At 41.1% G+C, this 21,919-nt stretch overlaps 1 protein-coding gene across 8 annotated transcripts in view; it reads right to left on the bottom strand.

The window, feature by feature from the left end:
• The window catches only part of ACSBG2 (acyl-CoA synthetase bubblegum family member 2), a 256,592-nt gene that overhangs the window by 7,799 nt on the left and 226,874 nt on the right, over positions 1-21,919 (bottom strand). For all 8 annotated transcript variants that reach the window (XM_068233748.1, XM_068233750.1, XM_068233747.1 and 5 more), the window contains 3 exons: positions 8,956-9,173; positions 5,737-5,876; positions 4,298-4,544 (listed from right to left, as the gene is read on the bottom strand). In XM_068233748.1, the coding sequence (XP_068089849.1) occupies positions 4,298-4,544; positions 5,737-5,876; positions 8,956-9,173 (605 nt within the window). The remainder of the gene's footprint in view (positions 1-4,297; positions 4,545-5,736; positions 5,877-8,955; positions 9,174-21,919) is intronic.

Below are 21,919 nucleotides of genomic sequence, written 5' to 3'. Positions count from 1 at the left end.
TGCATGCGTTGGACGCATGCAGATTCGCGATAGTGGAAACGAGCCCTAATACTTTTAGCCATAGACCCTGAACAAGCATATGCCAATCAGGTGTTTGATATTGTCAGATATGACCAGATTATCTGCATGCTTGTTTCTGGTGTAATTCAGACACTACTGCAGCCAAATAGACCAGTAGGGCTGCCAGGCAACTCGTATGGTTTAAAAGGAAATATGGCAGCCTCCATGTCCCTCTCAGTTGTCCTTTAACCACTTTGTCCTCCTTGACGTATAAAAACGTCGAGGACAGGCGCGCTCCCGCGCGCTCCCGCGGCCGATCGCGCGCGTGCACGCGCACTCCCGGCCGCGGAGTCGGTAGCCACGGAATCAATGTATCGGGCTGGGGAGCCCGATCATTGATTCCTCTCCCCCGCTGAAAAAGCGACAGCTTCTCTCGGAAGCTTCGCTCTTTCTGAAGCTGTGTCCCTCTAAGCGTACATTGTACGCTTAGAGTGACGTCATGTAAAAAAAAAAATCGAGATTGCCATCTTGTGGCCAAAAAGTAAAACTACAAGCAAATACCCAAAAACATTACACTACACCAATATTTCCCCAAATAAAACACTTTTATATCCCACCCTCCCAAAAATGCCCACATAAAATGTTTAATAAAAAAAACACAAAAAAAACATTACTATAAAAAAAAAAAAAACAAATATTTACCTAAGGGTCTAAACTTTTTAAATATCTATGTAAAGATGAAATATTTCTCTCTATTTTTTTTTTATAAGCTTGTAAATAGTGATGTATGCAAAACGGAAAAAATGCTCTTTTATTTCCAAATAAAATATTGTCGCGATACATTGTGATAGGGACATAATTTAAATGGTGAAATAACCGTGACAAATGGGCAATAACAATACGTGAGTTTTAATTATGGAGGCATGTATTATTTTAAAACTATAATGGCCGAAAACTGACAAATAATGAATTTTTTCATTTTTTTTCTTATTCTTCCTGTTAAAATGCATTTACAGTAAATTGGCTCTTAGCAAAATGTACCCCCCAAAGAAAGCCGAATTGGTGGCGGAAAAAACAAGATATAGATCAGTTCATTGTGATTAGTAGTGATAAAGTTATAGGCTAATGAATGGGAGGTGAACATTGCTCGGATGCATAAGCTGAAAACGACTGAGATGTTAAGTGGTTAATTATCTTATTCCTTTAGTAGAACCAAGCTTTGAAACCCTTTCCTTCAGCAACACTGAGGCCTAGGACCCACTATAAAGCGCTATCACTAACTATTTGCTGTAGCACTTTGCAAGCTTTTTTGGAGCGATGTCCTTGCTTCAATACATTAGAGTTAAAACGCTCCCAAAATGCCGCATGTTCTGCGATTTGCCTAATCGCAATCGCTTTAGTGGAATCTGTCCCAGCCATTTACATTAGCAGAGTTTAGGGAAATCGCTAGTGACTGAAAGATCCCTAAAGCTCAAAAAAAATAAAAAACTGCTCTAGTGGGTACCAGCCCTTAGGTCCCATCACTGCAAACTGTCACATTTTGCAGTTTCCGGATACATTTTTAAAAACCGATGTGCTTTTTCCCATTCATTTTCATCCTTTATGCAATGCATTTTTTCCTACTTTGGAGAGTTTGCCCAGTGTAGAATCCCAGTTTTTTTTTTTTGGGGGGGGGGGGTTGCAAGACGTGCATGCGAAAAACACCAACCCCTAACTACACACGGTTTCCATTAAAATACATTATACGCAAACTGCATGTGTTACGCAAAACGCATCTAGAAAACTGCTGCGTGCAGTCTTTCCAGTTAGGTCCCATTTCCACTGCAAACTGTCAAATCTCACACAGTTTCCGGATAGGTTTTTAAAAAGGATGTGTTTTTTCTCATGCATTTTTATGCAATGCATTTTTTTTCCTACTTTGAAGAAGTAGAATTCTATGTAGAATCCCAGATTTTTTTTTCTTTGCAAAACATGCATGCAAAAAACACCAACCCTTAACTAAACATTTTCCATTGAACTATACGCACACTGCATAAGTTACGCACACTGCATGAGTTTTTACGCACACTCATCTGGAAAACTGCTGCATGCAGTCTACCCAGTTTTGTGCAGCAGTTATTAATCCTCCATTTAAATAAAACCTGAAGTACTTACCTCAGGAAGGTAAAGTCTCCAGGTCCTAAAGAGGCTTTCCTCGTAGTCCTCCGTGGCCCTGTTCCAATGGTGGGACCCCTAAAGTCTAGGTTGATGCTTTCAGAGAGCCGCGCATGCACGCCAGCTCCATTCCACACTGTTCTCTTTGGGAAGCCACATTGCGGTAAGACGGACCCGATCTGGCTTGACTTTTCCAGCAGTGGATGAGTGCGATAGTTGTAGTGCGCATGCGCATGGAAGCTACAATGCAGGGGTCTCAGTGCTGGAAGGGTCTCTGGACGACAACCGGGGAAGCTTCTTTAGAATCCACAGACTCCCCCCCCTCCCCCCCCCCCCCCCCCCCCCCCCAGGGTAAGCATCAGTAAATCTAATGCAAACCTGCCGGGTCTGGCTTTAAGTTGTTCCCAACACAGCATACTGATATACAAGTTATGCTGGGCATACACAAGTCGATCCGGCGGCCGATTAGCCGCCAGATCACCTCCTGCCGCGCCCGGATCGATTCCTGCTCGTCCCTCATCTTCCGCTCGATTCGCCGCTATTGTCCACCCGCAGGTATCGAGCGCGGAATCGATCCCCGCGGTGATCGGACACGTCGGATATTATCAATCGAGCCATCAGGCTCGATTGATAAGCCTCCCTCGACGCCGTGTATGCCCAGCATAAGGCCCCTTTCAGACAGGAGGCTCAACTGCGCATTCGCCAAGCAGTTCAGTCTCATCTGTTGCCCTCCAGTGCTATTTAAATGCAGCTTAAAGTGGACCCAAATTAAAAATACAAGATTTCAGAAATAAAATCTATTTTCTAAATTATAATAAATAGCAGCCTTTTTTCAGCTGCATGACGACAAATATACAATATTTTACATTTATTGGAGGAACCCCTCCCTTCCTTTCAAATTGCCGGGAAAAATCCAGCAAACAGGTGGAGTAGATGGTGTCTGGCAATGGAGGAATTGCTAATGGCTGCCCCCAGTATAACCATAGTTATGAAAAGAGAAGGGTGAAAACATGCACTGAAATGCTCATAGGTTTGAAGGAGTGTTTATCTTTGTATGTGTTAAGAGTGGTGCAACTAAATATTTTTAATACAAAAAAAATGTTTGGTTTGGGTCCGCTTTAATTGCAGCGGTAACACCATGTGTCAAGTGCTGACACACTGTGGTGTTACCACCACATGTTTTTACCTAACCAGTCTTCGTGAATTGAGCCCTAGGTCTTAAGCTAGGTACACACATCATATAAAAGTCTTTGGAAAATGAAAGATCAGACCAATTTTACCCCCTTCCATGTAGTATGAGAGCCATACCAACACAGTCTATTCTATTGAGCTGAACTCCCCATCAGATGAAAATCTTTGCAAGATGCTGTACACATGCAAAAGATCAGTATCTGCAAAAGATCAGTATCTGCAAAAGATCAGTATCTGCAAAAGATCAGTATCTGCAAAAGATCAGTATCTGCAAAAGATCAGTTCTTGCCAAAGATCAGTTCTTGCCAAAGATCTTTTCCTGCAAAATGCATTTATAGTCTATGATATCTGCAGATCTCATACACTCATTTAACGGACATTTATCTGCAGATCAGACAATGTACAGATCTGAAGATCGATCCTGGTGGATCTGATCTTCAGATGAATGTCTGTTAAACAAGGTGTGTATGAGGATCTGCAGACATACTATGAATGCATTTTGCAGGAACTGATGTTTTACAGATATACGGATCTTTTGCATGTGTACAGCTTCTTGCAAAAGATTTTTTTTATCTGATGGGGAGTTGAGCTCAATAGAATAGACTGTGTAGGAATGCTCTTGTACTACATGGAAGGGGGTAAAATTGGCCTGTGATCTTTCATTTTCCAAAGACTTATCTGATGTGTGTACCCACCTTTAGGTATGGCCAGCAAGGCAAGTGAGTTTGTAGACAAATTATTGATTTGTAAAAGCACCAACAGATCGGAAATCAATGGACTGATTAGTTGATGTTCTCCTTTTCTGTTTTGCCGCTACTATGTAGGTTGTCCAACCCAAATGGCCTTTGCAGATGTTCAGAAATCAGATTTGCAATACAAAATTATCACCTGTTTAGAGTAAAGTATTTATCATAGGAAACATAGGATTACAGAGTACTGCATGCAATCTTACCCAGCTCTCCTCCTGTAATAGAGAAGTCTCTGTCTAGAATGATCCATTTTTGAATTTTCTGTGCATTGGAGGTAGACCTCTCATTCACAACATTTACGCCTTCCTGAACTGCAGCGTAGACCAACTTGTCTTTATGTCCCACTATGTCAGACACTTTTGTGGATTTGCTTCCAAGTTTCTGGCAAAACTCTATTGCCTCCGGGCTCAGTTCATCTTCAGGTTCTCCAGAGTCAGCATTCATAATACACTGGAAGGAAATCACAAGATGTTGATTAATATTTTCTTGACCTACTATGCAAAGGCTAAATTTAGTGTACCGTAACTGTCGGGCATAAAATAGATCACTCTTTTTCTGGTAAATAATAAGGATGCTAACCAGGCATTCCAAAAGTTAAAAATCACTATTCCTTTTCTTGTTGGTAAGTCAGGTAAACTGGGGAATGAGCATTTGCTGCATTGCAGCACAAAAGGAAGTTGCAGGGCCAGCTGGGTTGTCCTTTTTTGCGTCTCTACTTTACCCGCAGACTTAACTAATGCAGCCCTATTGGCTGAAGCCTCTTCCCCTCCTGTTTTTCCCTCCCACAACACTGATTGCATTATCTCAGCATGAGAAATATTAGCCACTCTATTGCAGAGCTAGGTGGGAGTGCCTGAAGACTGGGAGGAGGGAGGGCAATGCATACACAATCAGGCAGAAGAGAGTAAGGGAAGAAATGACATCGGGATTGGCTTCAAAATAGTTAAAATGGAGAATTCTAAGAAGGATTTTCTCTTTTTTTACTATAGAAAAGTCACTAAAATCAAAACTTGGACAGTGCAATAAATAAGTAGAGCAAGTATTTATATCCATCTATCTATGTATAGGTTTTTTTTCCTGAGATAGTATGGCTGACAGCTGCTCTTTGAGCTCTCAGATTCATATCGGTGACAATTAGCCTCTCTTTTTAAGGGCTCATTCACACCTAAGCGGGAATCACACGATTCCCGCTAATCGCTAAATTGCTAGAGTTTTTTTTTTTAAATCTCTAGTGCTATTCTAGTCTATGGCAGTGTTCACACTTGAGCGATTAGAGATAATAGCGGACGTTCCGCAATTATCGCTAATCGCAAACGTGTCACATGCAGCATGTTTCCAGCAATTTTGGAGCAATCGCCATTAGCATATATAGAAACGCTAATCGCTCCAAAATCGTGGAAAACTCATCCACTGAAAACGCTACCGCAAATTGATAGTGCTTAGCGATTTTAGGTGTGAACAAGCCCTCAGGCTTACCCATGAAACTGCAACACTGAGGAGCAATTTAATTAAAAAGCTCTCAAATTAAACTTAAGATCGGTATCAGACCCAACCTAATGTACCCTATCCTGCAGAAAAAAAAAAAATCAGAAAAGTAAAATGGTATCAGATTTTATAAGGACAACTTCATGTCAAAACTGACCTTCAATGTAAGCAGCATGGTGAGGAATTTTTTCTTGTCTCCAATGAGCATAGCATTACTTATTATTGGTAACTGTTCCTTTATAGCATCTTCAGTGGGAACAGGGGGGATGTTTTCTCCACCTGCAGTTATTATTAGCTCTGAAGTGAACGAAAACATACTATTAATAAAGAAGGTAGAGAGAGTGTGTATAATATGTATATTTTTACACACACACACACACACACCTTGTTTGAATGAACACGATAGTCTGGGGGGCAGGAGCATGACTCAATCATTGGGCCAATCACTGCTACTGAGACAGATGCAGCAGAGAGGGACAGATGCAGCATGACATGGAAGCAAATGAGGACAGACTTTTGGGAGAGTAAGAAGAAGAATGGTGGCCGATGTTGGGATCCCCAGGAGGAGAGTTAAAACACCCGCTACGCGCTATACTCTGCAGTAACCTCCCGGCGGCTATGGCTCCTGGCATGATTTTTTCCACCCAGAGCTGAGCTTGTGATTACCGCTAAGGAGGTTAATAAGAGAGCTTAAAGAGAAACCTCTAACCTAGAATTGAACTTTATCCCAATCAGTAGCCGATACCCCTTTTACATGAGAAATATGATTTTCACAGACCATCAGGGGGCGCTGTATGACTGATTTTGTGGTGAAACCCCTCCCACAAGAAGCTCTGAGTACCGCGGTACTCTGGACAAACTGCCACAATGTAACAATGTTCACAGACAGGAATTAGCTGTTTACAGCCAAAACAGCTAGGAGCAGCTACATAACCTGCCCACAGTAACAATGTCACCATGTAATAAATGTCAGAATGTAAATCGGGGAGAGGAAAGATTTTACAATGGGCAAACACTGACTAAATCATTTATACATAATTCTGGTTAAAAAAAAAAAAAAAAAAACTTTTTTTTTTACTATATTTTCACTGGAGTTCCTCTTTAAATTACTGAAGACTGTGCTGGGTCACTTCTCTTTGAATCCTTACTGCTGTTCCTGGGACAGAGGGACATTAGAAAGTCGCTTTTGGATGGTTTGGTGCTGCCTAACACACACACACACACACACACACACTAGGAAAGTGTAAACATTTATAAAGTGCCAATGTATTCCGTGGCACTGATATATGTAATAAACCACTCTATGTGCCTGCAAAGGCAGTTTTATGGTGTACTTTAATACATAAGACAAGTTCTCTAAATGTTAAATGTACTGCATTATGGAAAATACCACTACTTTTATTACAAAATCTGAATCTTTTCAAATTATTAATTTTGAGAAGGTGTGGGAAAAATATTGTACAAACTAGAGACTGCACACAATGCTTCAAGTAGACTATTAACAGCATACAGAGCAAACAGAGGCACACAACATGTTTCGGGCTTAGCCCTTCCTCAGGCAGGCCGCACCTTACACCAATGACACCTTTATACCCCACCCACAGGAAGTCCCATGATCCACATTGCTGGTCACACGACTTGTGCAGAAAACAAGTATTAAGAAGTATTTTGCCAAATGCATTGTAGCATATATGGAGCCTCTAAACATTAGGGCATTTATGGCTCATAAATGGGCAGCAGTGCTAGTATAGTGTAGAAGAGCAAAAAATTTACTTGACGCCATTTTTTTCCCCAGACACTGGACAAAGGTCTTGAAACACTGGTTTTGATTTTCAGCTTTTGAACAAAAAGAAAAAAAAAACAAAGAAAAAATACTGAAAGTAGTGCACACTTGTATTTTAATTTATTTTAAATCCTACATAAATGTATATCTTTTTTTCCAAAATGATTAAGATGCTTATCTTGATCAGATAGTTTGATTGGATGTGAATATGGTCTTGTGTGTACAAGCTTTAGGTGTCACTTTGCCAACACAGGTTAGACAAGCTCTGTATAGGAGTCATTTTTCTGAGCACAAACACGTGTCGGAGCACAGTCTACAAACATTTACAAATAGCAACAAGCTATGGTCACAAGAAGCTGCAGTGAGAAAGATGCACCCTGCATGAAATGTGTAAAAACACCAAAGCTTTTCATAGAAAGCATATGCTGTGCTAAAAAGGTCTCGGCTCTTTATAGAACATTTAAAATGAGTGCAATTACAGTTCATAAAATACAATCCATATACATTCTGTTGTACTATGCATGATTTTGCAGACAAACAATAACCCCACATGGGTAGTTGGGCTCAATTTCCACACGTACCGTGTGTAGGGTTGTAATAGTATGAAATTCCATGGTATGATAACAGTCAAATTTACCACGGTAATATATTATTTGGATCCGAGCCCCCCCCCCCCCTTAAATAATGTGCCCCCACCCTAGTAGTAGGTGTAGCCCGAATAGGTGCCTGCAGTATAGAGAGCCGGGGGGGGGAATGCAGCGTCAGGGATAAGCAAATACACACTTGCCGCATCCTGCACGCTGTACTGGCTTCATTCTACATCCTGTTCTTGCATCATCGCTTGGTACTAGCGCCCAGGAGGCACTGTTTTAGGGAGATGTGATGCAAGAACAAGAAGAATGAAGCCAGAACAGTGTGCAGGACCCAGCGAGTATTTACTTATCCCCGCCGCTGTTTGTGCGCCTGCCATTAAGTTGTCCCACCCTCCCGAAAACCGGTTAAACTAGATTGTGCATGGTAGGATTACCATGCACAATCAAACCGCAGTATACCGTCATACTGGTATACTACGGCAACCCACCGCATCTGTTACGGATACAAAACTGCATTCAAAGCCCCTTGCTGTGCCAATGTATGGCAACAGGGATTGGGATGCACATCTGCGGAAAGATCCTACAGAAGAGATGTCCCTGCACATGAACCAGAAACAGACTTGATTTAAATTAAGGCCGTCATTCTGGATCTGAATTTGTGTGCAGGAAAACTGAGGGAATTGCAGTGGTTGGAAACTGAGCCTTAATCTGGACACAGAGCCACAAAAGGTGCAGTGTAGGGGTGGCCAATGATATGCAAATATTTCTGAGTTGATACAAATGTACGTACATTTTTATGCAAATACATGCAGCTTGAAAACAGACCAATCAAGTCCCACCCAGGTTTAAATTGGTCCATTTTTAAGCTGAATATTTTCATAAAATTTACATGAACTGAGAAATATTTGCATATTATTGATCATCCCTAGTGCAGTATTAGTGGCCCATGCAAAATAATCTTGGGAAAGCAGCTGTAGGATGGCTAGATGAATATAATTACCTTTAATTCTTCCAGTGATGAAAAGGAATCCTTTATCATCATGTTTTCCAAGGTCTCCGGAATGCAGCCACCCCTCCACATCCAAGGACTCCAACGTTTTATCCTCCATGTTGAGGTAGCCCATAAAGATATGACGCCCCCAAAAAAGGATTTCTCCATTGCCATCACCATCTGGTTGGTATATTTGTGTTTTACAGCCATGTATTACTTTCCCACAACTTAAAAGAAATAAAAAAAAATTATGAGTATGCATACAAAACAAAAAACACACATAAATGCTACCTAGGGGTCCTCAAATGGAATGCAAAACTCAAAGTCCTGCCTTACAATATCTCTGGGTTAGGCAGTTGACAGCACCTGCATAATATTTTGGGAGATTGGATCCAAATACCCCTTGCCATGCAAATTGCAGCTGCACGTGTGCTGTGTTTGATTTAGAGACTACAATTTCTGCGTACATTTGATCTAAACCATGATCTGCTTTTCATTAAAGAACAAAAAATACATAATGAGAGCTCATTTAAACATATGAACTGATAAGGTAGTATGTGTCTTACAAGTTAAAGTGTTGGCTTATCTCTGACACAATGAGACTGTATGCTTCATTATATTGCAACAATCGTACTGTTTGTTGTTGTAATATTTTGCTTGAAGCATACAATAATATTGTGTAGAAGGTAAGCCAACACTTGTACAGCCATCAGTTCTGAACTTCATTTTTTTGGGGGTGAGAACCGGTCGTTTGGAAAAATCTGTCGTGTGTATGCACCATTAGACAGGGCGAGCAAAGGCCAAGTGGGGAGGGTACCTTTCCACATGTGCTGTGGGTGGTTACTTTTCTAGTCAACCCAGGTCTGCGAGTACAGATTTTTCTCTACATACCGTATATACTTGTGTATAAGCCGTCCAATGTATTGCAAACGGTTTGCAAACTGTATTGCAAACTATGAGGGGTTACTAAGATACTATACATGACTTCATAGTGGAAAATCTTATTTCTCAGCATCAGCATGGGTTTACTTAAGACAGGTCCGGTTTGACTAACATGCTCAGCTTCTATGCTCAGCTAACAAAATTTTGGGATGCATTAAAAGGGAAATAAAAACTCGAGATGCTAGCATAATATTGCCCCTGTTTAACTCTCTAGTAAGGCCACATCTGGAATATGGAATTCAGTTCTGGGCACCACATTACAAAAAAGATATTGCAGTTTTAGAGCAGGTGCAGAGACGAGCAACAAAATTGATGCGTGGGATGGAAGGTCTCACTTATCAAGAAAGGTTAGATAAACTGGGTTTATTTAGTCTAGAGAAAAGACGCCTTAGAGGGGATCTAATTAACATGTATAAATACATCAGAGGGCAATATAATACCTTGGCGGATGAGCTTTTTGTCCCTAGGCCTTCTCAAAGGACTAGAGGACATGATCTGCGCATGGAGGAAAAACGTTTTAGCCATTTATTTAGGAAAGGGTTCTTTACAGTGAGTGATTAAGATGTGGAATGCATTGCCACAGGAAGTCGTTATGGCAAACTCTATACCTGCATTTAAAGGGGGCTTAGATGCTTTCCTTGCGTTGAAAGACATCCATGGCTACAATTACTAGGTAATGCCTAATGATGTTGATCCAGGGATTTTATCTGATTGCCATCTGGAGTCGGGAAGGAATTTTTCCCTTTAGGGGCTAATTGGACCATGCCTTGTAAGGGTTTTTTTTGCCTTCATCTGGATCAACAGGGATATGTGAGGGAGCAGGCTGATGTTGTACTTTATATTGGTTGAACTCGATGGACGTATGTCTTTTTTCAACCAAAATAACTATGTAACTATGTATGTAACTATGAGGTAGTGAACGCTAATGTGGATATTGGGAATGCTGTAGATGTGATATACTTGGACTTTGCAAAGGCCTTCAACACTGTTTCCCACAAAAGTCTGGTGCAAAAGTTGAGGATTCAAGGACTGGGGAAGACTCCGTCTGCATGGATAGAGAACTGGCTAGTGGACAGAAAAAAGAGTTGTGGTCAATGGATCATACTCAGAATGGGTGACTTAGCAGTGGGGTTCCACAGGGGTCTGTACTGGGTCCAATGCTCTTCAATTTATTTCTAAATTACCTAGTAGATGAAGTAGAAAGCAATGTTGCTATTTTTGCAGATGATACAAAATTGTGCAGAATCATCAACTCTCAGGAAGATAGTGACATATTGCAACATGATCTGGATAGGATGGCTATATGGGCACAAATGGCAGATGAAAATCAATGTTGAAAAATGTAAAGTCATGCATTTTGGTCGTACCAATGGTCTAGCACCATACAAAATGGGATACAGATGGGGACATCAAACTTGAAGGAATTAGGAATACTCATCGACAAGTTAAATAATCGTATTAAATGCCAAACCGCTGCAGCTAAAGCTAATAAAATTTTGGGATGCATTAAAAAGGGAAATAAAAAAAACTCGAGATGCTAGCATAATATTGCCCCTGTTTAACTCTCTAGTAAGGCCACATCTGGAATATGGAATTCAGTTCTGGGCACCACATTACAGGAAAGATATTGCAGTTTTAGAGCAGGTGCAGAGACTAGCAACAAAATTGATACGTGGGATGGAAGGTCTCGCTTACCAAGAAAGGTTACATAAACTGGGTTTAGTCTAGAGAAAAGACGCCTTAGAGGGGGATCTAACTAACATTTATAAATACATCAGGGCAATATAAAAGCTTGGCGGATGAGCTTTTCATCCCTAGGCCTTCACAAAGGACTAGAGGACATGATCTGTGCATGGAGGAAAAAATCTTTTAGCCATTTAGGAAAGGGTTCTTTACAGTAAGAGTGATTAAGATGTGGAATGCATTGCCACAGGAATTAGTTATGGCAAATTCTATACCTGCATTTAAAGGGGGTTTAGATGCTTTCCTTGCGTTGAAAGACATCCATGGCTACAATTACTAGGTAATGCCCAGTGATGTTGATCCAGGGATTTTATCCGATTGCCACCTGGAGTCGGAAGGAATTTTTTTCCCTTTTGGGGCTAATTGGACCATGCCTTGTAAGGGTTTTTCGCCTTCCTCTGGATCAACAGGGATACGTGAGGGAGCAGGCTGGTGTTTTACTTTGTTCTTTGGTTGAAGCAGATGGACGCAAGTCTTTTTTCAACCCAAATAACTAACTATGTACAGGCCAATCTCCCCAACTTTTACCTAAATGTGATCTGTGGATATGCCAACACCCACAATGCCCCCCCCCCCCTTAGCCTCCCCTGTATGTGGGGCAGGGTGTGGTGCATGTTATGTCAAGTCCCAAAAATGTGGCTCATATGCAAGTATATATGGTATCCAATTGCAGAAAATACACTATATTGAGCTCCTGGTGTCCCTGTATAATTTTATTTTTTGAAGTCTGCTATATCCCTCATTTAGGGCTCAGACACACTAGATTAGCTTTGAGCGCTTTTTGGCCTCCAGAGCTTTCTGAGAGCTTTTTAAGAAACACTCCCATTGACTTTATTGCGATTTTAAATTTAAAAAAAAATAAAAAAATATTTTACCGCGTTCACGATTTTAATGCAAGTCAATAGGAGCGTTTTTTAAAAAGCTCTTAAAAAGTGCTTATAGTGCGTTTGAGCCCTTAGATCAGTCCAAAGTATTATGCTGGTTCACGTGCATTTGATGAAAAGTTATACATTTTCTGATGGCAAAAGCAATCCTAAATATTGGTTTTGGAGTAATTGAATAATTAACTATCCCCATTGATATTACAAGCCTGCTTAAAGAGACTCCGTAACAAAAATTGCATCCTGTTTTTTATCATCCTACAAGTTCCAAAAGCTATTCTAAGGTGTTCTGGCTTACTGCAGCACTTTCTGCTATCACAGTCTCTGTAATAAATCAATGTATCTTTCCCTTGTCAGACTTGTCAGCCTGTGTCTGGAAGGCTGCCAAGTTCTTCAGTGTTGTGGTTCTGATATGAACTTCCCCTTCCAGGCCCCTCTCTGCACACTGCCTGTGTATTATTTAGATTAGAGCAGCTTCTCTCTTCTCTTATCTTTTACAAGCTGGATAAATCGTCCTCTGAGCTGGCTGGGCTTTCACATACTGAAGAATTACAGAGAAGGGCAAAGCTGTTTGCAGGAGAAAAAAAGAGCAGCCTGAAACTTCAGTGCATGAGAACAGGGGGAAAGAAACACACAAATGATCTCTTGAGATTCAAAAGGAAGGCTGTATACAGCCTGCTTGTGTATGGATGTATTTTCTATGTGTCAGACATACTGTACATCAACCTACTTCCTGTTTTGGTGGCCATTTTGTTTGTTTATAAACAATCTTTTTAAAACGGTTTTTAACCACTTTTAATGCGGCAAAGAGCTGCAAAATTGTGTCAGAGGGTAATAGGAGATGTTGCCTAACGCACTGGTATGTTTACTTTTGTGTGATTTTAACAATACAGATTCTCTTTAAAGAGGGATTGTCTGCCACAGAATCAAATTCCATTTTCCCTCTGCTCTGTGTTTAATATGCAGCCTGCAACCTTACCCTGCATTGCAAGAACTCCAATCTTATCAGAACGGTTTCTGCTGTAATAAATCTTATCTCAGTCAGCCTGGCTTTATTTTTGCCATTACCAAGGAGAAGAAAGCTTGTCCTCTCCCCTCCCACATTCCTGCTCCTCACTGATTGGCTGAGGTCAGTTCAGTGAGCTGTGCTCATGTGCTTACAAAGCAAGCTGGCTATGACAGTGCAGTTTCTAGGAGGGAAAAAAAGTAAGATGAAATGACATCAGGATTGGCTTCAGTCAGAGGGAATAGAGAAGGAATATGCCAGGAACAGAGTTCTCATTTACTATATAAAAAAACATGGACAGTAGAATATAGGTTATGCAAGTAGAACAAGTAGTTATCTACTTAGATTTTTTTTTTCCTATAATAGTATGGCTGTCCCAGCTGCCATTCCTTTTGTTAGAACAGGTTATGTCACTATGTTTGGTCCCTTCCAGTCAAAGGATGCAACTGTATTGTGGAGTGCCACCAAACATTCAAGATCTCAAAACAAGAGATATAGATGAGGCGTAAAGCACAGAAATAAACTGGTATGAGGCAGACCGTGATAAGTAGAATGCTACATTGATTTATGAATGTGTAGTATACAGAGGCACAGAGTGGGATTATATGGCACCTCTGGAAAGGGCACAGTGGGTGAGGTGTAATGAAGTTCGGAGGACTAGAGTATAGACAAGTATTGGATTCAGTGTGGTGGAAGTGCAGTGCAAGGCAATGTTCAGATATATTGAACAGCCTCCAAAGACACCTTTATAATGTAATTAGGCAACTGTCTCCCTGTCCTGCATTGCTGATCCCACTCTGGGAATGGTTTTTGATGTTTATTATTTTTATTATTATTATTATTATTATTATTATTTTTATTATTTTTATTATTTTTATTATTTTTATTATTTTTATTATTTTTATTATTATTATTATTATTATTATTATGCTACCATATTCCCCTACATCAAAACTATTCTAGTTCCTCCACACTTCTCTCCAGTGTAAAGGTGCCCATTCCATCACAGATTTTCTCATTCAATTGACTGCAGATTCTATTCGTCTGCTGGAAATGGATTATACAAAATGTCCGATTGCTTTTTGGTCAAGATCTATCGATCTGACAGGATGAAAAAAAATGCAAGTCAATCAGGGGCGGGGTGAGGGCATTGTTTGATGCAGCGGAACACTGGGCCATTGAACAGTGTAAAGCTGCGGTTCGATCTATTCACAATAGATGTGCTGTTGGAATCTATTGGAAATTGATGCGCAGTGTGTGGTAGGAATGGATTCCTTCTGATTCGATTTTAAGAAAAGAAATCGATCATTTTGGAACATTAGGTGGGAATCTATAGGTGTATGGCCTGCTTAATTAGTAATATTTACATGTCTATTCAAGGTCAAGCGTTAAAAACACTGCAATAGCTAACTTCTTAAAGGCCGGGAGGTGTTAAAGTGTGACTAGGTTAAGAATTACAGTTCTTAATCAGAAAGAATATTTGCAAGTACTGTCTGATCATGGCACATATGTAATAAAAAGGATTAAAGGATTAAAGGATTGTTCAGGGTGATAAGCAAATCATAGTTCTGGTATTCAGATCAGATAAGAATGTAATGCTAAAAATGTGGAGTTAAAGGGCATGAGAAGAACAAGGGAAGAAGCCACAGCTTTCCTGTATGAGGTGTACAGACTGCAGAATAGATAAGGTTTGTACAGAGATGTGAGGAGTTCCTGGCTTCCCATTTAGAGTGGCAAAAATAGTAATGGATTATAATTTATTTACCAATCCAGAAGCAATCTGGAATTTACCTGGCAGATGCAGAAGTACACTTGTCTTTTCAGATAAGATTTAGTTCAGGTGAGTGAAGTGGTGTGCTTACTAATGAAATGGTCTTCAAGGGTCACAAAAGTTTGCCCTCTAAAGCTATAATAATCACCAACACCATCGTGCACATTGTTCAGGACACTTAAAGTTTATGTAAGCAAAATTAAAACGCATTGAGGGTGAATAGACAGCAGGTCTAGGACTACTGGCCAAGCTATCTCCTGGTTTTGTAGCAGCGAAATTCAGAGTATATTGTGTAAACTTGTTTGAAGGGTTCAGGGTAAAGAAGTTTGAGCAGTAATTTCTTGCAGGATAGCTTGAACAGAATAAGGTTTTTGTCAAAATTATAGGGCCAATGGTTAAATTTTCATGATATGGTGTCAAATGCGCAAGACGAAATGAAAACAGGACAAGCAGGGACCACTGTAAGCTTTAGTGGGCAAGTAAGCATGTTCTTCCTACAGGTGACTATTTTAAAGTCACACTTGAGAGAAACAGAGAACTGTCCTTGTGTTTTACTTGTTCGTGAACGGTTTTACTGTTAGTGAATAGAAGATTAGTAACAAATAAATCTCATGTTTATTTTCAGTTTAATGGCTGCATGTACAAGATTGCCTTCTAAACAGCAACTTTTACAGTATGGATGACAAAGCAGAAACAGAAGTCATGACCCTTTTATCAGCTGCCTTTGTTTTGCTGGATAAAGCTCCTTTAGCTTCAATTAAGGCTGTGTTCCTACTTTTTCTGGATCACTTGCAGCGAGTGGGAGCAGACAGTATTTTGTCCGCTCTGATGGTCCACAGTGATCTGGCTGGAGCCCAGGGCAGATGTGCTCCCCCGTAGGTTTTATGGGGGGGGGGGAATGCATCAGCCTGGCCCGTGATTATCGTGGACTGCGCAGAAGTGCGGTCCACTTGTAAGAAATGTGAATGGCTTCTATGTATCACACTGGAGCCGTTCACTGTCTGCTTAGCAATGAGTAGAGACCCGGAGGGAAAAAAAAAAAAAAAAGCCTTTTTTCCACTTTAACCAGTTCACCCCCAAGGGTTTTTATCCTAACGGACCAGAGCAATTTTCAGTTGTCAGCGCTCCTCCCTTTTATTCCCTAATAACTTTATTACTACTTATCACAAGAAAATGATCTATACCTCGTTTTTTTCGCCACCAATTAGGCTTTCTGTGGATAGTACATTTTGCTAAGAATTTTTTTATTCTAAATGCATTTTAATAAGAAAAAAAGAAAAAAAAATCATTATTTCTCAGTGTTCAGCCTTTATAGTTTTAAAATTAAACATTCTCCTGTGGATAAAACAAACACGTTTTATTTGCCCAGTGGTCCCGATAATTAAACCGTTTAGATTATGTCCCTACCACAATGTATGGCGACAGTATATTATTTTGAAATATAAGTGGTTATTTTTCTGTTTGTTCTGGCCATAATTACAAGCCCCTATGTAATAAATTAAAATTAATTTTCCCCCATAAAATATAGAATAAAAAAAGCTGAGTCCCTAAGGCAACTATTTATTTTTATTTTTTTAAGCTGATTTTTTTTTTTACAAGTGTTTTTTTTTTGGGGGGGGGGGGGGGGGGGGGGAGTGTTGGAAGTGGAATTTTATTAATGATGTGTATATACTTGAAAATGTATATTTTGTAGGTGTAATATACTTTTTGGCCACAAGATGGCGCTAGTGAACACTCATAGGACGTGTTCACTTTTTTTTTTTTTTTTTTTTTTTTTACACTTTATTAAACTGTTACATTTCCTGTTTATGTGAATGGACGTAGCCGCTGTTCGCGGTCACGTCCATTCACTCCAGGCACTGCGATTGGGTAGAGGACTGTTCGGTCCTCTTCCCCAATCACCCAGCACGGGATCCCGACGGTAATGGCGGCGGTAGCGGCGGACACACGGCGGTAGCAGCGGCGGGAATGCGCGACGTATTAAAACGTCATGTTGCTGTTAATAGCGGTAAGCATGACGTTTTAATACGTTAGGATGGCAGTAAATGGTTAATGGGAACAGAGCCTAACTGGTCCAAAAACTACACTAAGTTTGACAAGTTCATTTACATAATTTAACAGACCACTATTGCAAAAATGTGTAGCGTGTACAATACGTGCATGCATGCAGATACAATGTAGATTTTTCCCAGAGCAAAATACTGACTTTTTCTATGCCTGTCACTGTAGTAAAAAATAAAAAAAAGGTAGAATTTTCCCCTGAGGATTCTCACCATTTCATTTACAGTATTCATAAAAGCACAAAAAAAAAAAAAAAAAAAAAAAACTCCCAGGTCTCCCCCTAAGGGTCCATCCTGTCAGAACTGACAGGTTTGCTACCTACTGTAAGGGCCCTTTTCCACCTGCAATCGCTAGCGTTCACGCTGAACGCTAGCGATTGCTGAATCGCAAAACCGGCTATTCCCCCGACGTTTGCGGCCGCGATTTTGCTATGCACTGCATAGCAAAATCGCGGCAATTATCGCTCCGCCGCGCGTTCGCGTTCCCGACAAAAGCGAATCGCGGTAGTGGAAATGACCTACCGCGATTCCTATGTTAAAAAGCAAACCGTAGCAATTGTAAAATCGCTAGCGGTTTGCGGTTTTGCGATTCAGCCAGCGCAAACGCGCTGGTGGAAAAGGGCCCCAAGTGACAGATATAGGAAAAAATAGTGCATTTTGTTCCAAGACAAACATACATTTTAACTATATGCATAAACCTGTATTTTACATTTTCGATAGTGGGTCCTTAACTTGCTTTCCAGGAAAACAAAAGGAACTTCAGGCAATTTTTTAGTAAGCATAGTATAGTTTTATGCATACATGTAAAAAAGGCACCAAATTAAAAAGAGGGTGCCCTGAGATAGCCGCTAGTAAAAAATTGGTAAACATTAAAAGCTAAATATTGGTAAAGATTAGTAAAGGTAGTGCCAAACCTTAAATACCCCCTCCCCGCTAGGTTCCTTACCCATAAGGACCACCCCCACATGCGCTCCCAACAAACACGTACAATAAAACCAGCTATCAGATAGGAGAATGGGGGTGGAACTTTGCTTTGCATAGCTATTTGCAGCAGAAGTGACTTACAAAACCTCCAGGGACAATCTTTTACACTTCCTGCAGCTCCCAGCTGTGTCCATGTATGGGTTCCTGTGTGTCACCTCACCTGCATTGGGTCACATGCAGGCTTTGGGAGTCATACACAAAGGACACAGCAAAGCAGCTGGCTGCTGCAGGAAGTATAGAAGAGGCGCCCTGCTGCACACAGCCTTGCATGGGGTGAGGTTATTTTAGGGCCGGTCTTTACTTCTAAAGCAACTGGCAGGCGCACACATCCAGCATCAGGCAATCCCAGACTGTGGCAGATACTGGGTGTCCTATTGTAAACTGAAAACATTACCATATGCTGGGCTGCTTTTTTTGGACTTTATTATTTCAAAACTCATATGATAATATATTTATCCATAAAGATAGGTGTGTTCGTGTTCAATAATGCAATATTGCTGTAAGCATCTTACCCTTAGAAGTAGCAAAAAATAGTTTTGCCCTTCAAACTACCCCCAACTCCCCACCCCAGAAACCCTTGTAAAACTTGCACCTGTTCTGCTTCCAATGCCACTTCCGGTGAGCCCTCTGTTTGGACCATGGATACAGGTTTTGTTTCCAGGGCTTCTGAGTTATGGGTAGGGAAAACCACTAGTGATGTAGTGTGGAGGCCTTACGCCATGGAATTGATAATCGCTGTGTTATGGAGGAAGTTCTACCTACTGCAGTGCTGCACCACTCACCTACACGGGAGTTTATACAGTTAAAGCAACCCTGAAAAAAAAAAAAAAAAAAAAAAGTTGATACTTACCCAAGTAGAGGGAAAGCTATGGATAGTATAGAGCCTTCTCATTCCTTCCTCCGGCCCATAATGCCATCGCTGACCGCAGGTAAAGCTGTTCAACCAAATAGCTATTCAGGAGTTCATAGCTATTATGTGGAAGTCCAGACTGACATGCGCAGTAGCGATGCACCTGTCCTCAGAACTTGGGAACAGGAGTAGTTTTAGGCTGCATTTCCACTTGTGCGGTGTCGCCGAGAAATCACCGCAGACGAAATCGCATGCGGGTGCGATTTTGCATGCGTTTTTCCCGCGATTTCGCATAGGGTAGTAGGTGGGCGATTTTAACCATGTCACTGCCTGTGTAAATTAACATTACCTCCTATGCGAAATCGCATGAGAAATACGCATGCCAAAACCGCATGCGATTTCCCAATTAGATACATTGTATGCGATTCGCTTAGCGGTGTGCGGGGAGCGAATTCTGACGGCTCTGCCGTGCAGTTTTTCCCCGCACACAAAAACGCTCCGCACAACGCACAAGTGGAAACAGGCCCATCCACTTGTATTGGCTGTGCGAATCTGCATGCGGACAACGCATGCGGATTCGCTATAGTGGAAATGAGCCCTTAGTGTTGTTGGACTGAGCAGGCTGAATAGCGACTGAGCAGACTGAATAGCCATTTGTGGAAAGCACCGGAATAAATGGGCCTGAAAGACAAATGGGAAGGCTCTATATCAGCCATGAGCAAAGTATGGGCCGCAGGCCATACCAGCAAAGCCAAAATGAACTTCTGCACACATGCAGATCCATTCACAAAAGTCATGCAGCAATCAATGCTGTCCCTACAGCCAAGTTAAAACCTAGGATCTTCATAACAAGTATAAAGTCTCTTGCGTGGTCTCACACATTGCGTAGAGGTAGCCCAGTGTCATATGTGTCCTAACTGAAAACAAACAAAATTAAAAAAAAAAAAAAACGAAATCCAGGATCCTCACCTCGAGCTAGGACATTTAAACACTTGCAGATTTAATAGGGAGGTGCTGGAAGGGGTGTGGAAAGCAAAACAGTCAAAATGAACTTCCGCACACATGCAAATCCTCACGTGAATCCATTCACAAAAAAAATCATGCAGCAATCAATGCTGTCCCTACAGCCAAGTTAAAAGCTGGGATCTTCATTACAAGAATAAAGTCTCTTGCGTAGTCGCATGCACCGCATAGAGGTAGCCCAGTGTCCTATGTGTCCTAAGTCAGGCCATGTAAAAACCACACAACTTGATGGTGTGTTTTCATGGCACATATGTAGGTACTAGCAGCTCCCTTGCTTGATTAGTTAGATGCACCATCTGTCCCAGGGAGGACGGTAAGGATATGTGCTCTTATTTATTAAATAGGTTTTACAGCGCTGAATGCGTGTATGTTTGTTCTATGCATGTTCCACAACCGCAGGCCATGCCAGTCTCGTTTATTAATCCAGCCCGCCAATACAAGGTTGAATTCAGTATCCCTCTCGATACTACATACAGGTATAATTGGAAGGGGGGGTTAGGGGCTTATTAGCTACCTGAACTGGGTCCGAACTAGGGGCACGTTTCACTTTAAGTGCATATTCTGGTCCCTATGTTAAATTTAATAATCAACCCTTTGTGGCCCATGAGTCAAAAATTTTACCCACCCCGCTCTATACTATCCAGAGCCTCACTTACTCAGGATTTACTCAGGTAAGCAACAAAACTTGGAGTTCTCAATTCTGGTTTATTTTACGGAAATGCTAATCATTTCTGAAAAAGGACATCAGTGGTACACAAGTATTTTGTAGTTTAAAAACTGAAACAAACAGCCACCTGTGATGTTCCACTTCCAGATTTGTCAAATATGGCAACTTGGGGCAATGAAAATGCAGTCTAGCGAATGGCCCACTAAATACTCAACATAAAAATGCAAACTAAGCTGTATATTTATAAAACAACAAGGAGCGCAGCAGGAATGTCTGCAGCTATGAGGTGGGCTGGTTCCAAAGCCCCAAAATTACAGTCAAAGAAAAACAACGTACCTCAGCGCAGAAAACTGACCACTCAGTAAAGACAGTACTTCAGGGATAAGGCAAGACAGTACCTGTGTCGGTGATACCCCACCTCTACGATATCTGCCCAGAAGTATAATGCTTGATGTAACGATATCCTTGGATCATCTACAGCATGAGAGCGGCGCCGTCCGCCGAACAAGCTCTGCTCTCTGATACGGCTGGATGGCTTCCCCGATCACGTGATTCCCGAACTTCCGTTTTCCACTCTTCTGCGGTTCACGCTGGTTGACAGTATGTGCTGGCTGCAATATCAGGGCACTATAGCGCTGGATGCTGAAATGAAAAAAGCGAAAATAGTGCGTGCACACTGCTAGACAGACTCAGCCACACACGGGGAAGCTACTTACTAGCAAGTTTGTTTATTGAGCATTATTGCAACGTAGCCTCCACATCCCAACTCGAGTTTCGGCTCTCGCCTTCGTCAGGGGGTGTGGCTACCTGATAAGAAGGTTACTTTTATAAACACCACTCCTCCCTTCACATACTATAGGGAGTAACAATTAAAGTGCCAATTAAAATGCAATAAAAATATCAGAATGAGTGCACTGGAATAAAAGCACAAATCTATGAGAAATAATAAAATTAAACAAAATAAATTAAGAGCAATGTTTTTCAGGACAATATAAACAGCTTAAATGTATTGCGAGCAGATCAGTAATCCAGGTTTTTTTTTTCCC

Source organism: Hyperolius riggenbachi, chromosome 1, assembly GCF_040937935.1.
Source record: "Hyperolius riggenbachi isolate aHypRig1 chromosome 1, aHypRig1.pri, whole genome shotgun sequence".
Taxonomy (NCBI): Eukaryota; Metazoa; Chordata; class Amphibia; order Anura; family Hyperoliidae; genus Hyperolius; species Hyperolius riggenbachi.
This window is presented reverse-complemented; position numbering and strand designations above follow the sequence as displayed.